General features: G+C 47.9%; 1 protein-coding gene across 12 annotated transcripts in view; it reads right to left on the reverse strand.

Moving 5' to 3' along the window:
• STPG1 (sperm tail PG-rich repeat containing 1) overlaps positions 1–15,453 on the reverse strand; it is a 58,058-nt gene that overhangs the window by 12,645 nt on the left and 29,960 nt on the right. For 10 of the 12 annotated variants that reach the window (XM_045035301.1, XM_045035300.1, XM_045035299.1 and 7 more), the window contains 3 exons: positions 15,023–15,124; positions 10,413–10,583; positions 5,514–5,622 (listed from right to left, as the gene is read on the reverse strand). In XM_045035301.1, the coding sequence (XP_044891236.1) occupies positions 5,514–5,622; positions 10,413–10,583; positions 15,023–15,124 (382 nt within the window). The remainder of the gene's footprint in view (positions 1–5,513; positions 5,623–10,412; positions 10,584–15,022; positions 15,125–15,453) is intronic. The other 2 variants (XM_045035304.1, XM_045035298.1) reach the window with 2 other exon arrangements.

A 15,453-nucleotide genomic window follows, 5' to 3' on the forward strand; every position in this document is an offset into this window, starting at 1 on the left:
ATCACTCCAAAATGGTCAAATGGGAGGGCTGCCTGAAAAATAATACCCTTTATTTTTTATTTTTTTTAAATGTTTTCATTTATTTTTGAGACAGAGAGAGACAGAGCTTGAGCGGGGGAGGGGCAGAGAGAGGAAGACACAGAATCTGAAGCAGGCTCCAGGCTCCGAGCTGTCAGCACAGAGCTTGACGCGGGGCTCGAACTCACAGAGCGTGAGATCATGACCTGAGCTGAAGTCGGATGCTTAACCGACTGAGCCACCCAGGCGCCCCGAAAAATAATACCCTTTGGAGAACATGGGCCATGTGCATCACACACTTAGCTCATTGAATCCTCACAGAAGCCCAGCTACATGGGTAATTGTCACCTCCATTCCAAAAAGGAGGAAATGGAGACTTGGAGATAGTGAATAATTTGCCTCCCACATTTCATCTCACTAGGAAGTAGGCCCAGTTTCCTCCGCTATAAGGTAAGAATAATTCTTCCAACAACAGTAATATTTTAGTTCCAGGCGTATAGTCGTTGTTTAGTAACTATTACGCAATCAACAAATATTTATTGAGCACCTACTACGTGGGCCCAGGGCCACCTGTCTCCAAAGTCCGTGCTTTCCCAGTACGCCCTGCTTCAAGAGAGAATAAAATTAACTTGCTTCAAGGAGGAAGACAATGACCCAGGCTGGGGGGAAGTAAAGGCAGTCTCCCCTAAATTGTCAGAAGCCCTGCCGGTGGGTGCAGGTGTTTTTCAAATGCAAAGCAGCAGTGCGGAGCGAAAGCCTTGAGGACATCGGGACCCACTACTCAGAAATTAAGGGAGTTATTCAACATGCAGGAAAAACTCTAAGCGTAGAGACTCACTCACGTAACAGCAGTAACTGCAGTGTGAGAAGGGCTAAGTGGCCTGAATGTCCAAGGCCAGGGGTACTGTCGTGGGAACAGCAGCCCGACCCGGTGGAATGTGAGCCTGGACACAGCAAATACGGAGACCAGAAGCCACACAGCAATGTTTTGGAAAAATAAAGGTGAGTGGGAAAAAAAAGCAAAATAATGCCTAAAATTTCCCATACTATGATGATGTCTAGGTACAAATGGATACATCTGAATAAAAATAGGTGGGGGACACCTGGGTGGCTCAGTCAGTCCAGTGTCGTGTCGTGTCGGAATTCAACTCTGGTCATGATCTCACGGTTCATGAGTTCGAGCCCCACGTCGGGCTCACTGCCGTAAGCAAGGAGCCTGCTTCAGGGATCCTCTCTCTCTGCCTCTGCTCTCTCTCTCAAAAATAAATAAACCTTAAAAAAAAAACAGACGGGAACCCAGAAAAGTGGAAGCAATTACATTAGTGTAATTAGTAGTTACAGTTACACTATGGGCGGGAAAAATATTTCAAATTTTCTAAACATGGTGAAGTTGACTTTGTTTTCAATAAAAATGTACTTTTCTTTTTTTTTTTTAAGTTTGTTTTTTTTTTAATGTTTATTTATTTTTGAGACAGAGAGAGACAGAGCATGAACAGGGGAGGGTCAGAGAGAGAGGGAGACACAGAATCTGAAACAGGCTCCAGGCTCTGAGCGGTCAGCACAGAGCCCGACGCGGGGCTCGAACTCACAGACCGTGAGATCGTGACCTGAGCTGAAGTCGGACGCTTAACCGACTGAGCCACCCAGGCGCCCCAAAAATGTACTTTTCCTTGGGGCGCCTGGGTGGCGCAGTCGGTTAAGCGTCCGACTTCAGCCAGGTCACGATCTCGCGGTCCGGGAGTTCGAGCCCCGCGTCGGGCTCTGGGCTGATGATAGCTCAGAGCCTGGAGCCTGTTTCCGATTCTGTGTCTCCCTCTCTCTCTGCCCCTCCCCCGTTCATGCTCTGTCTCTCTCTGTCCCAAAAATAAATAAACGTTGAAAAAAAAAAAAATTAAAAAAAAAAAAATGTACTTTTCCATTGCAAAAGTACTGAAAACAATATGGTACGTATTAGAAAGATTTTATTTAAATGATAATACCCAGTGGTGGCAAAGGTGGGGAAAAACAGTTACCTCACAGCAGCAGGAGGAAACTAATCCCTCTGCTGAAGAACAATTTGGCCACCAATGTATAAAAAAAAAAAACCTTAACTATTCTACATGCTTCTGACTTAGCAATTCCGCTTTAAGTAATTAATATAAGGAAATACTCTTGATTTTACACAAGCTGTGAGCTACAAGGATGTTTGCTGCCTCTCTACTTATATTGGTGATCGGTTTAAAACAACCTAAATTTCCAGTAAGAGGCCATTTGTTCCTTAACTTATGGTACTGCCATGGGATGGAATACCAAACAGCCATTTCAAAAAATGATATTCTTAGAAGGGTTTTTAATAGCATGAAAAGATGTTCCCAATATATGCTAAAGTTTTAAAAAAGTTGCTTCAGATTCTGTCTCACTCTCTCTGGCCCTCCCCTGTTCTCTCTCTCTCTCGAAAAATAAACATTAGGGGCGCCTGGGTGGCTCAGTCAGTTAAGCGTCCGACTTCGGCTCAGGTCATGATCTCACAGTCTGTGAGTTCGAGCCCCATGTCGGGCTCTGTGCTGACCGCTCAGAGCCTGGAGCCTGCTTCAGGTTCTGTGTCTCCCCCTCTCTCTGCCCCTCCCCCATTCATGCTCTGTCTCTCTCTATCTCAAAAATAAGTAAACGTTAAAAAAAATTTTTTTAAAGAAAAATAAACATTAAAAAAATTTTTTTTTAAAAAGCAGGGGGGCGCCTGGGTGTTCAGTCGGTTAAGCGCCTGGCTTCTGCTCAGGTCATGATCTCATGGTTTGTGAGTTTGAGCCCTGCATGGGGCTCTGTGCTGACAGCTCAGAGCCTGGAGCCTGCTTCACATTCTGTGTCTCCTTCTCTATCTGCCCTGCCCAACTTGAACTTGCTCTCTCTCTCTCTCTCTCTCAAAAAATAAACATTAAAAGTTGAACCATCGGGGCGCCTGAGTGGCTCAGTGGGTTGAGCGTCCAACTTCAACTCAGGTCATGATCTCACAGTTTGTGAGTTCAAGCCCTGCATCGGGCTCTGTGCTGACAGCTCGGAGCCTGAAGCCTGCTTCAGATTCTGTGCGTGTCTCTCTCTGCCCCTGCCCCGCTAATGCTCTGTCTCTCTCTCTCAAGAATAAACAAACATTAAAAAAAATTTTTTTTAAGTAAATGTCCAGTTTGCAGCCTTTATAATATTGGGATATATCTCTCGTATTAGGTTTATTTTTCTCTCATTCATGTGTAAATATGTATACATTTGTATATATGTTGTATAAAATATGTTTTCCCCTCCCACAGAAAGGTTAAAGCAACGCTTGATTATCAAATGCTGAAAAGCAGAAGCAAGACAAAACAGGCGCCCGTGATCTTACGGCCCAGAGAGAACCCAGTATAAGCTCTGGTGCATTTCCTTGGGGTCTTTTCCGGAGCGTGGTTGGAAAACTACTTGCTGCTGAGCCCACTGTTCAGATTCGATTCTGCAACCCCCGTTTTTCAAGTGATACTTTAACACAGGTGTTTCCCTTAACTGTAAGAAGCTTCTTCTATTTTTTTTTCTTTTTTTTTTCAACGTTTATTTATTTATTTATTTATTTTTGGGACAGAGAGAGACAGAGCATGAACGGGGGAGGGGCAGAGAGAGAGGGAGACACAGAATCGGAAACAGGCTCCAGGCTCCGAGCCATCAGCCCGGAGCCCGACGCGGGGCTCGAACTCCCGGACCGCGAGATCGTGACCTGGCTGAAGTCGGACGCTTAACCGGCTGCGCCACCCAGGCGCCCCTAAGCTTCTTCTATTTTGAGGAAAAAGAGAGGAGGACAGTCCTGATGAGCTCGGCAGATGCAAACTTTAGAAAACCCAAGCAGCAAACGTGTGGAGGTGAGCATTTGGCTCAGAATGGAAGGCGGGCGGGTCCTGGCCCTCCGCCCCTGAGGTAGGGGCCCTCAGAGCTGCTGGGACAGGGGCCGGCCGGGGTCGGGCCGCCAGTCACAGCTCCGCATCTGTTTTCCCCCGGCGGGGGAAGGAGAAACAACCAGAGTTCTTTCTGGGAGGTCAGGGCTGATGGTTTCTCCCAGGAGGGCGGCTCCCCCCAGCACGTTTCTGAGGCAGCAGGCGTCAATCGGGATGGGCCTGGATTCAGACCACCGACGGGCCCCTGGGCCTGCTTTCGAGGTGTCATTTTTTGGCTATAAAACGGGGGTCGATGATCGCAGTGGCTCACACCTTCTGAGCACGTGACGGCACGCTGGCCGAACACCCCGCGGCATCTGGACATCACCGGCTGAGAAATGGAGAACCTGTGGCACCCGGTAGGAGCTTCACAGACATTGGTGCCCACCTCTCCCTCTCCTGCTGGGTTGTGGGCTCATGCGGCTGGCTGAGAAGGTGCCCACCTTGGGGGGGGGGGTCGCGATTCGCTGGCAGGGCCTCTGGCCAAACTCCAGGGCTGCCGGCTTTGTTCTGTATAAACAAACAAGGTGGGGCTTTGCCTGTGATGATGCAAGGCCGGGAGCTTTAGCGGGGCTTAGCCTCCTAATTAGGGCTGGTTTTGTTATTCAGCTTCGGACTGATCTTCTCAGCTTTAATCTGGATTTGGTTAAATCTGAAGTGTGCTGCAACTTTATCCACACCCCCCTCCTCCCTGTTCCTCCCCTCAGCTCTGGGGCTCACGGCTCCCTCGGGGCGGGGAGGGGGGGGCAACTTCAGGACCCAGCGGGCAGGTGACAAGGGCTCCCGGAATACCAGTGGCAGCATCACCAGACCTCTCTCTGGAAACCTCTGGCTGAGGCTGGAAGCGGGGAGCGGGTCTGAGCCAACAGACCTCTCCCAGCCCAGGGAGGAAGACGCCTGCAGGCCCCCTCTTGGGGCAGTTCCAGAAGTCACGAGGGGCTCACAGGGGCAGCAGCCTCCTCAGTCAGACACCTCTGGACGTAGGCCTGCCATGTGTTAGCTGCGTGACACCAAGCAGGTCACTTCCGCTCTCGGAGCCCCCTCTCCTCACCTGAAATGCGGGCCCACGAGGGAGACAGGTGTGTGAGGGCTGCACAGAAAATACTTAGCACCGAGTAGGTGCTCAGTAAACGGAGCTACTGTCCATCGGTCAGTGACTAGTTGATGAAGCCAGCTCTAGGCTCAGGAGGAAAGGAAGGATCTGGACACTCAGTGCATTGAGGGCCCCGTTGGCCCGGGATGGCACCTGGGGCGTGTGAGCGTGCACACTTCTGAGGCGAGGAGCCGCTCCCCCAGCTGGCTGCCCAGGGAAGCTGCGCCCGGTCCTGAAAGGGGAGGCCAGCGAAGCTGCTCTGGGGGTCATTTCCGGAGCAGCCCTTCTCCCCAGAAGGGGGAGACCCCGCCTTCTCCCCAGCCTTCTCCTTTTTGTTCAACACCTGCTCAACATCCCCTTTCCCCCAAAGCCTAACTCCTTCCGAAGAGACTCCCTCCGGAGCAGTGGTGCCCTGCGGAGCAGATCTGGTCCGTTAACCCTTAGGTCAAGGCCAGTGCAAGGTGGCTGCTTACCTGGGGCAGGTCCTGTGTCAGTGATAGTGAAAAATCCTCTCTGGGTTTTGGACATAAACCCGGCTCGGGCACAGACGTTGTTTCTTTGCTTGCAGCAAGAGACAGAGGCCTGGGGACAGGGGAGAAAAAAGCATGGTGTGCCCAATGCCTTCCCTTTCTTTCTCTTTGTCATCAAGCCCAGACAAGGGGCACACTGGGGTAAAAAAAAAAAAAAAAAAGAAAGAAAAACAAATCTGATTTAAGCCTGTCCTCACAAAATGAACTGACGTGAATGGAAAAGGTCCCAGTGCCTTTCCCCGTCGCCTCAGCTAGAGCGGTCCGCGAGTTTGTGACCACCCTCAGATGTCTGGTCACCCAACATGGCGCAGAGGACCGTGCCCGGAAGAGAACCCGAAGACCTGGCTGCCAGGCCCGCGTCTGCCCCCACGGGGCGTGATTCTGCCCGAGGTGTTCAATTTCTCTGAACTTGGGTTTTCTCGCCTGTAAAGCAGACCCGATAATCCCTGCTCTACTCGATGGAGTTTATGCTGGTGACAGACTTCGTCTATAGGACGGGGATTTTTCTGTAAGTCTGCGACACCACACATGCACGTTATTTTCATAATTTTTTCTATGCCTTTCGTTCCTTTCAATACACTTAGTCCTACATATCTCCACCCTGATTCCGTACTGTCCAAACAGCCCTTCTATAAACGCAGGATTTGGGGCACACCAGGGCGTCATGTAATTTAAGATTACGATCAGATTTACAACGCTCCCTTGTCCTGACTTTTCTGGACCGACCAGAAATCAAGCATTTTGACTGATCCATGCAATATACAGTGTGCACAGCGCTCTAAAAATAACAGGGGGGGGGGGGAAGAACACTGAGATCATTCTTCTGTGATACGTGAATCATAAATATTTTAAATGCCAATTGGCAGTCAGTCCCCTGTATTCATTAGATAAAGGTGCAATAAAAATCGGATATGCCATGACCGGGCCTATTTACTGAACAAGTGAAACTATGTGCTGGGGCCCCGATGGTTTGATTTTCCGAGATACTCCTTTGTCAAAAAAATGTTTCGCGAGAAATGCAGATGGCATTTCGATTTTGTGTTTACAAAGGCGGAGGAATTTAGCTTTTCCCGGGGTCCTAATGGCTAGAATGCATGCAGGGAGGACAAACAAAAACATCGGGTGGAGAGGCTAATTACTGGACAGAGGGCCAGGAGCCAGGCTGCCTGGAGAGGAAGTAATCACACGGTACCACGAAAAAGGAGTCGAATAGAGAGGTGGGGGATCGCGGTAAGCAGAGGGGAAGAGAGGCCCCGACAAACCTCACTGCACCGTGTGGCTAACAGGATTAGCGCATTTCTGCTTCTTGCCAGTTGACTCAACCATTGTTCTCCGGGTCTGAAAAAAGCCTCCTGTAGACAAAACACGATCTCGGCCTGATTCCTCACCCAGACAGAAAAACAACTGAAAAAGGGAGCATTTTTGTCTACCCTGAGTGTGTGTCACTGGAAGATGTCACCATTAGACGAGGAAAACAGTCCACTCCACTAGCAGGTTGGGGGAAAAAGAAAAAATGAAACAGGTTTATTGTATTACCAGGGGGGGGGGAAATCCAAGATACAGTGGAGTAGAAAATGCACGTGTACTGTGGATAACGTAATCCTAATGCTGGAAGTAGGGATGGGGGAGGAAGAGAATATGAACGAAACTGCACCTGTTTCGAATGGCGGTTTGCTTCAGAGAGCGGAATCACAAGAGACTTCTACTTTCCTAGCTCAAGCATTTCTATAATGCTCGAATATGTTTTATGAGGAGCATGGATGCTTTTCACAGTCACATTAAAACCATGATCAACAAAAAAAACATGCACTCGAAATGGATCCGTTGGCAGAAGGTCCGAGCTCTGTCTTGGGAAGCGGTCTTTTCTACTAGATGAGCAGCTATACGCTACTGGGGGTAATTCCTTCAATGTCATAAACACTTATCGCCAAGTGCTTGGCATGCCAGGCCCTGCACGGGGCACCGGAGATGTGAAGTGAAGGAGCACCCAGTGGGCTGGGGAGGCATGTGTGTGAAACACTAAGTACCTGTGTCAGGAATGGCAAAGGCATTTTGCGGTGGCCAAGAACCTTTATTACCACTTTCTTGGACCGGGCCTTGACCTCTCTCCTGTTAGTATAAGAGCCTTCTAACTGGTTTTTCAAAAGCCACTCCTCGCCCACACCACGGTCCCTTCTCCATATGGCTGCTGGAGGGAGCTTTTTAAAAAAGTACATCAGGTGATGTCATCTCACACCCCCTCACCGCCCCCCCCTCCAAAGTCTTCCCACAGAGAATAAAATTAAAGATCCCTCCCAGGGTCTTTAGGGTCCTGAGTGAACTGGCCCCTGCCTATCTGTCTGGCTTCCCCTTCTCCCCTCTCCTCCTAGCTAATGCTACTCTAGCCACCTTCTTGTAGTTCCCAGAGCTGAGCTGCTTGCTGTCTCAGGACCTTTGCACATGCTGTTCCCTCAACTCTGCCTCTCCCTTCGGTCCTCAGGTCAGCCTCAGAGCCTTCTCTGACCACCCAATCTAACCCAATCTGAAGTACATGATACTGCCAACCCCTTATATTCTCTACATATTCTCCCCCTCAGGCTCTGTTTGTCTTTCTCAAAGCTGGCCACAACGTGTAATTATTTTGCTTCCCTGTTTCCTAGTTTTGTCTCGAGTTCCCCCACCAGAATCTGAGCTGGGTCACTGGTCTGGCACGGAGGAGCCACAGAACCCGTGAAGGGAGACCCAGCAGGGCTGGACCATGCTGACTGATCACCCTCCAGCCATATACCTCAGTCCTCTCCCTGTGCTCACTGATGTGCCAATGGTCCCTTCGAGTGGGGTGACTTTGGGCAAATCCCTTCCCCTGTCCGAGCACCAGCTTCCTCTTCTGTGAATTGAAGATAACCCACTTCATGGATTCTTGTGAATATTAAATAAGACAAATCCATAATGCTTAGAATGGCACATGGGCCTTGAAAAGGATTTCATCATCATCATCATCATCATCATCATCATCATCATCATCATCACTTTCAGGCTCTGATTAACCCAAGGGAAGACTGTCCAGAGCTATACCACCCAACTGGGTAGCCACTGGCTATCAGCACCAAAAACATGGCTGGTCTGGATTAAGATGTGCTGAAAATATAAAATACACACTGAATTATAAAGACTTAGATGGAAAGAATGTAAAACATTAATTATTTTTACTTATAATTATATGTAATTATAATAAAATTTATAATCAGGGATGCCTGGGTGGCTCAGTCGGTTAAGCGTCCGACTTCAGCTCAGGTCATGATCTCGTGGTCCGTGAGTTCGAGCCCCGCGTCGGGCTCTGTGCTGACAGCTCAGAGCCTGGAGCCTGTTTCCGATTCTGTGTCTCCCTCTCTCTCTGCCCCTCCCCCATTCATGCTCTGTCTCAAAAATAAATAAACATTAAAAAATTTTTTTAATATTTATAAAAAATAAAAATAAAACTTATAATCAATAATTTTATATTGATTTGATGTTGAAATAATGTTTTGAATATACTGAGTTAAATAGAATATGCTATTAAAATTTTTTCACCTATGCCTTTTTACTTTTCAGTGCGGCTACTGGGAAAATTTAAATGATGTATGTGGCTCCCATTATATTTCTATTGAACAGTGCTGGCCTCACAGGCATATATTGCTTTGAGCACATTATAATTGATTTGACCACTCACAGAAGGTGGGCAGGGGCCTTGTAGTCAGAAAAACAAATATTACTTGAAAGTGTTATAAAAGAAAAAGGAGGGGCGCCTGGGCGGCTCAGTCGGTTAAGCATCGGGCTCTCGATTTCCGCTGAGGTCATGATCTCACCATTTGTGAGACGGAGCCCCTTGGTCAGGCTCTGTGCTGACAGTGGAGAGGAATTCTCTCTCCCTCTCTTTCTGCCCCTCCCTTGCTCTCACTCTCTCTCTCTCTCAAAATAAATAAATATTTTAAAAAGGACATTAAAGATGAAGTATTCTAAGACCAAAACATTTTGCAGCATGGCATAGTGATATTAACACCTTACGTACAATTCACGTCTTATGTTTTCACACTTGCTGTCTCATTTGCTTTTTATAATAACCCCGTAGGGCAAGTATAATTGATTCCATTTTACAGCTGAGGCTCAAGAAGTGACGTGACTTCCCCAGAGACAGTTCTGCTGATCTCCATGTATAGTGGAACCCTGTGCGCCCAGGGCTGTGCCAAGCACTCAGCATCCATGACCTAATTTAACATTTGCATTAATACTACGAAGTGGACATGTGTCCCCATTTTACAGATCAACAAACTGAGTCCCGAAAGCTGAAGGGACTTGCCCAGAGCCACACAGAAAGTGGCAGAGGGGACATTTGAACCTGGCTCCATCTCTGAACCATTAATCATACCGTTCTGCCTCCGTGACTACATAGTGGGGCGTTACTGTTAAAAAAAAAAACCAATTTCTGATACGGAAATATCAGGTGGAAAATAAGGTGGTAAATACCTATTGTCACAGATGAGAAAACTGCCCCAGAAAGATTCTAGGGCAGGAGTGATGACCGTGTTTTCCAGGGACTGGTCTTCCCACTGCTCCGCCCTGACCTCCAGGGTTGCTCACATCTTTCTCCAGGTTCTGCAAATTCTCTCTAAAGGCCTTGCCCAGCCTCATGTACCCACTGGGCAGTCAACAAATACTAACTGATTTACTAATTGCATTAAAATGATATTTCCTAACTGATTTACTAATTGCATTAAAATGATATTTCCCAAAGCGTCGTCCCCCGAAGCGTCGTTCCCCCCCCTTCATTTATTTTAGTAAAGCATTCATTCGATACATATTTAACAAGCATACCCAACATCTTACATTGTAATGGTTTGGTGCAGGAGTTTCAGATTTGAGGGCTTTCGCAAAACTTGGCAACTGAAACATGCTGGAACAGGAATTACTGAAGTCTTTCTTCGAAACAAAATGTGATGGGATAGTGTACGCGTTAGCTGCAGGGTATTTAGAAATGATGGTGTCCAGTCGGGCACGCTGTAAGGGGAAAGCCAAAGGCATCAGCAGTCTTACATAATCTGGGGGCCCCAAAGGACAGACGTCAAGGGGATGATGCCCAGCACTATGTCCAAAAGCAGTTTATAAAAACTGAAACTCTAGCCGGTAACAACGATAAACTGACCTCGGGCTTTGAGGATTTGCTCTTGGAGGATGCGAGTTCTGGCCTGTTTTAACTTCTGTAAACTAACTCAAGTTATTCATCTTCTATTTGGGACTTGGCAAAAATAATGTTGCCATAAATGCATTGCCACCCAATCCCATTTGAGGCCACTTATACTTGACTCATCAGCTGTTGGGTAATTTATATGATGGGAAGCTTTCGACTTTCTTCCTCCAGCCAAGGCTTTCCTTCTGAGTAAAACCCCACGTCTTACTTCTAAGATTAAGTAATCTGAATTGCTCAAATAACAAGTTTGCTTCTAATGTCTTAAAGGCACAAGGGTCCAGGGGGCTTGCTGTCCACCTGTGCCTCCGATCCCTCACCTAATGGCTGATTTCAAAAAAACCCTACAATATTTTTCTGTTTCAGTAGAACTGATCCTACTCCTTCCAGGAAGCCACAATAAACTATTTTCAGTTAAAAAAAAAAAAACCACACAAACAAACAGAATCAATGTTTGCCAAATGAAAAGGGGCAAAAGCCATAGAAACTAGGTGATAACATCACTTTACCCTAGGATGCTATGGCAAGTATTGGAGTCTGATAAAACAAACGAAAAAATTCTCATTATTTTATGGTTAAAAGCTTGAGAACACTGCTCTGAGTTTTCCTCAGCGGGATAGGGGTCACTACCTATACAAGCACAGCGAGTGGGTGAGGCTGTGGGAACGCACGAACCCCCACCCCCACCAACTTCTCGCCCTTGCTCGGTTGCAGTGGGTCCCAACATTCAGTCTATGGACCACCGATGGTACGTGGGTGGATGTGCTCCCAGGGGCAAGAATGTTCTTGTCCAGAGTCCCAGCTGTTCAGAGTCGAGCCTGGGTTCAAGTCCCAAGTCGGCCTCCCCCTGTGTCCGGATTCACTGATGTTCCCAGAAGGAAGGTCACCCCAGCCCTGTATGCACTTTGCCTCTGAGTTTTGGGCAATAGTTAACTGAGTACTTTCCACGGGTTGTTGCATTTAATCCTCATGAAAAACCTGGGGAGTGGTTATTGTGATTATCCCGAATTTACAGATGAGGAGACTGGACTTTCTCCATCAAATGAGGAGTGGAACCAACATTATCACCCAGGCAGTCCGCCCCTACTATATGGTATGGATTAGATACCTCATTCTTTTTTTTTTTTTAATGTTTATTTATTTTTTTTATTTTTATTATTTTTTTTAATGTTTATTTATTTTTGAGACAGAGAGAGACAGAGCATGAACGGGAGAGGGGCAGAGAGAGAGGGAGACACGGAATCGGAAGCAGGCTCCAGGCTCTGAGCGGTCAGCCCAGAGCCTGACGCGGGGCTCGAACTCACGGACCGAGAGATAGTGACCTGAGCTGAAGTCGGACGCTTAACCGACTGAGCCACCCAGGTGCCCCAATGTTTATTTATTTTTGAGAAACAGCAAGTGGGGGAGGGGCAGAGAGAGAGGGAGACAGAGGATCCAAAGTGGACTCTGCGCTGACAGCAAGTCCTACGTGGGGCTCGAGCTCACAAACCATGAGGTCATGACCTGCACCAAAGTCGGACACTCAACCGACAGAGCCACCCAGGCGCCCCTAGATGTCTCATTTTAAAGAGGAATGGGTCAAAAGGAATAAAGCAATACACGTTTTCATTTACAAGCTGGCCAGCCGATAAATGACTGTGGAAGGTTCTAGTTCAAGAAGAATCGCTATGCTCTCTCTCCTCTGCCCACTAGGCTAGGCACATCTTTCCTCTTTCCTCTTCACTCCTGCAGGAAGAGGGTGGGAAGGTGAAACCCTCCCTGGTGGTACTGTCTGTAGCATTTCCATAGTGAGTCACTCAACAGATTAGGTAAGAACGTTTTTCTAAAGCACTATTTCCCAAAGTGTTTCTTGGCATGCAAAGTGCATAAGGTAAGTGAGTGTTGGTCGCAGCAGCAGGGGGAGAGTACCAGAGCCAAATAAACTTGAGAGGGTCTCACAGCATCTTCCCATTTTGAAGATTCATAATACCCGCCGCCATATTAAGTGCCCTGAGAAGTCCTACAATAAAGAAGCCTAACTATATTTAAGTAGGCCTTCCAGAACCACTCCTGCCACCATGCAAATACAGAAAGGCCATGGAAGTCTCCTCCCATCAGACTGACTGCTGTGTCATGAATAATTCTGGAACAAAGATTTAGAATATGCTAATGAAGCTCTTTAAATTACTTGGACTTAGAGCACAGGTCCCCTCCAAAGGTTGGGTGTAGTGGTTCCAACAACCATCAGGAAGTTTCTAGAATTTATAGATCCACAGAGTGTTTTGGTCAGCCTCACCTACAATCCCGCTCCTCCTGGCCAGACCGGGGTCAGTCAGGCAGATCTTTCTCTGACAAGGGCTGCTTTTAATTCCTTCAGAGTCTTCCGATCCGGAAAAGGAGGAGGTAACTAACGAATGTGAAAGTTACCAAGTGGGGGGCAGAGGCAGGAAATTCGCATCCGCGCAGAAAGCTAGGTGAGATGTGGGATCTCCTAATAGATCTCCCCCAGCCACTGCCGGCTGCTTCCAGGAACCCAAATGTCTATAAAAAATTCCCATATCCATCAAATCGGGGAGGGGAAGCCGGCACCACTCAACGGCCTGCGTTCTTTTTGGGTTTGGTCTGAATGTTTTAAAGACCCGACAGGCGTGATTCGATTCTCTAACACTCCGACCTTCCCTTGGGCCTCTTCTCCTCCAGACGGCCCAGCCTCGTCGTTTGGAAAGTTACCGCACGCAAAGCCTAGTCGGGAGGAATTGACCGGCCACGAACGAACGTCTCAGAGAAAACCTAGGTGTTGCAGGAGCTATTGTTTGTGACTCAGGTGGTAACACTCATGATATTTAGCGTGTTTACAATGCTCCCAGTTTCAAAGAGTATTTTGCTCATTGCAATTTGCCCAGAGCCTCCAGGGAGTCTCCACTTTTATGAGGCAACTGGGACACAGAAGGGTGACGTGCTTGAGGCCACGTCGAGCATCCACAGCTGAGTCAGGATCAGGTCTTCAGTCTTGTCTCCGGTGCCAGAGCCTGGTGAGGTGGCATTTCTGTTGCAGATTACTTTCAGGTCTCTTTGTTTGCAGGGCGTGGTTCCTCTGTAAGCTCACTGGGGGCATGTGTGACTTCAAGGGCTTTGCTGATGGGGAGCTAGCTCCAAAGTCAACTCGTTCCTTGAGTACTCACCTCTGCCAAACTCAAATTCCAGTAAGTGGCTGCATTCAGTGGGTCTTAAATGGACCCTTTGTGTGGTGTTTTCTTTGTGTGTTTTTTTTTTAAATCCATTCCAGTGTCAGGCATTATAATACATCTTTGCAAGAGTTAATTAAAAAAAAAATTTTTTTAATGTTTATTTTTGAGAGAGAGAGAGAGGGGGAGAGACAGAGCACAAGCAGGGGAGGGGCAGAGAGAGAGGGAGACATAGAATCCGAAGCAGGCTCCGGGCTCTGAGCGGTCAGCACAGAGCCCGACACGGGGCTCAAACCCGCGAACCACGAGATGGTGACCTGAGCTGAAGTCGGATGCTCAACCGACTGGGCCACCCAAGTGCTCCTTGAGGTATTTTAATATTTAAAGGGACAGATGGCATACATGTTTTGTTGATGCAAGTTTGGGTTTGCTTTTTTTTCACTTTCCTACCTCAGCCGGTCTTACCCTAGTTTGGCCCTTTTCCCTTGCTATGTCTATTCTTCTTGCCAATTTACAAAGATTCGAATAAAGAACAAGAAAATCCTGCCCAAGTCTGTTCAGGGACGTTGGCCCTTCATAGAGTTCCTTGATTCTTAGAGCCATCCACCAACATAAAGACCCTCATTGCACAAAGAAGGGAAATAGGGAGGGGAGGACGATCGCTACCTTTCAGGCCTGCTGCCTGCTTTCTTTCTGCCCCCATCAGATTTCTCAATATCTTGAATAACCCAATGAGACCAAGCGGTGTAAAACCTCGTATTAGAGTGAGATCTTTTCCCCGGAACCTAAAAATCTCAGGAGAACATCTGCTTAGTCCACTCCGTGATGACAGAATTGATGGTGGATGATCAGGTCCTGAATCTCCCTCTGGCCTCTCTTCCCACTCTGGCAACGTCTAGCAGGGGAGGGGAGCTACTTAAAGACACAGGCTCTAATTTATTTGCGTGACACGTGAGGTGGCAGTTATGCTCCTAATTAGAACCACGGCATTTGGAGAGAAGGGACCAGATGACCAACACGTGTTTATGCAAGGAGCAAAGCAAATTACTGATCCCGCTAGTGGCCTCACTCAAGGAGGGGGTTCTCACCATAGAGGGAAAAGTGCACGTCCCTTTCTTAGACAGCGAGACACTGTTGAACACCGGAGATTCGTGAATGACATTGTAGAAGCCAGGACCCGGGATATTATCCTGAAAGGGAGAGAACGTGGTGTCACTGGGATCCACACATTTCCACTGTGCTCTTCTGTGAGCTTTACATCCATTACATCCACGCTAAGCCTCAGTGTAACCCTCCAGGATGGCACCACCACTTTCCCGGTGACGGCTCGGCTCTACCGTTTCCTAGCCTGCCCAGTCACTGTCTCAGTGACCAAGCGCTGGGGTTGGAAGTCCAGCCCAGGTCTGGGACCCCCAAAGCCCTGACTCTCCCTCCACCATGCTGCCCTGCATTCCAGAAGAAGGCTATTGTTTTGTCATGGCATTAGGGAAGTGAACACAAGATGGGATGCTAAGTATAG

The sequence above is a fragment of the Felis catus genome, chromosome C1 (genome assembly GCF_018350175.1).
Source record: "Felis catus isolate Fca126 chromosome C1, F.catus_Fca126_mat1.0, whole genome shotgun sequence".
Classification (NCBI taxonomy): domain Eukaryota; kingdom Metazoa; phylum Chordata; class Mammalia; order Carnivora; family Felidae; genus Felis; species Felis catus.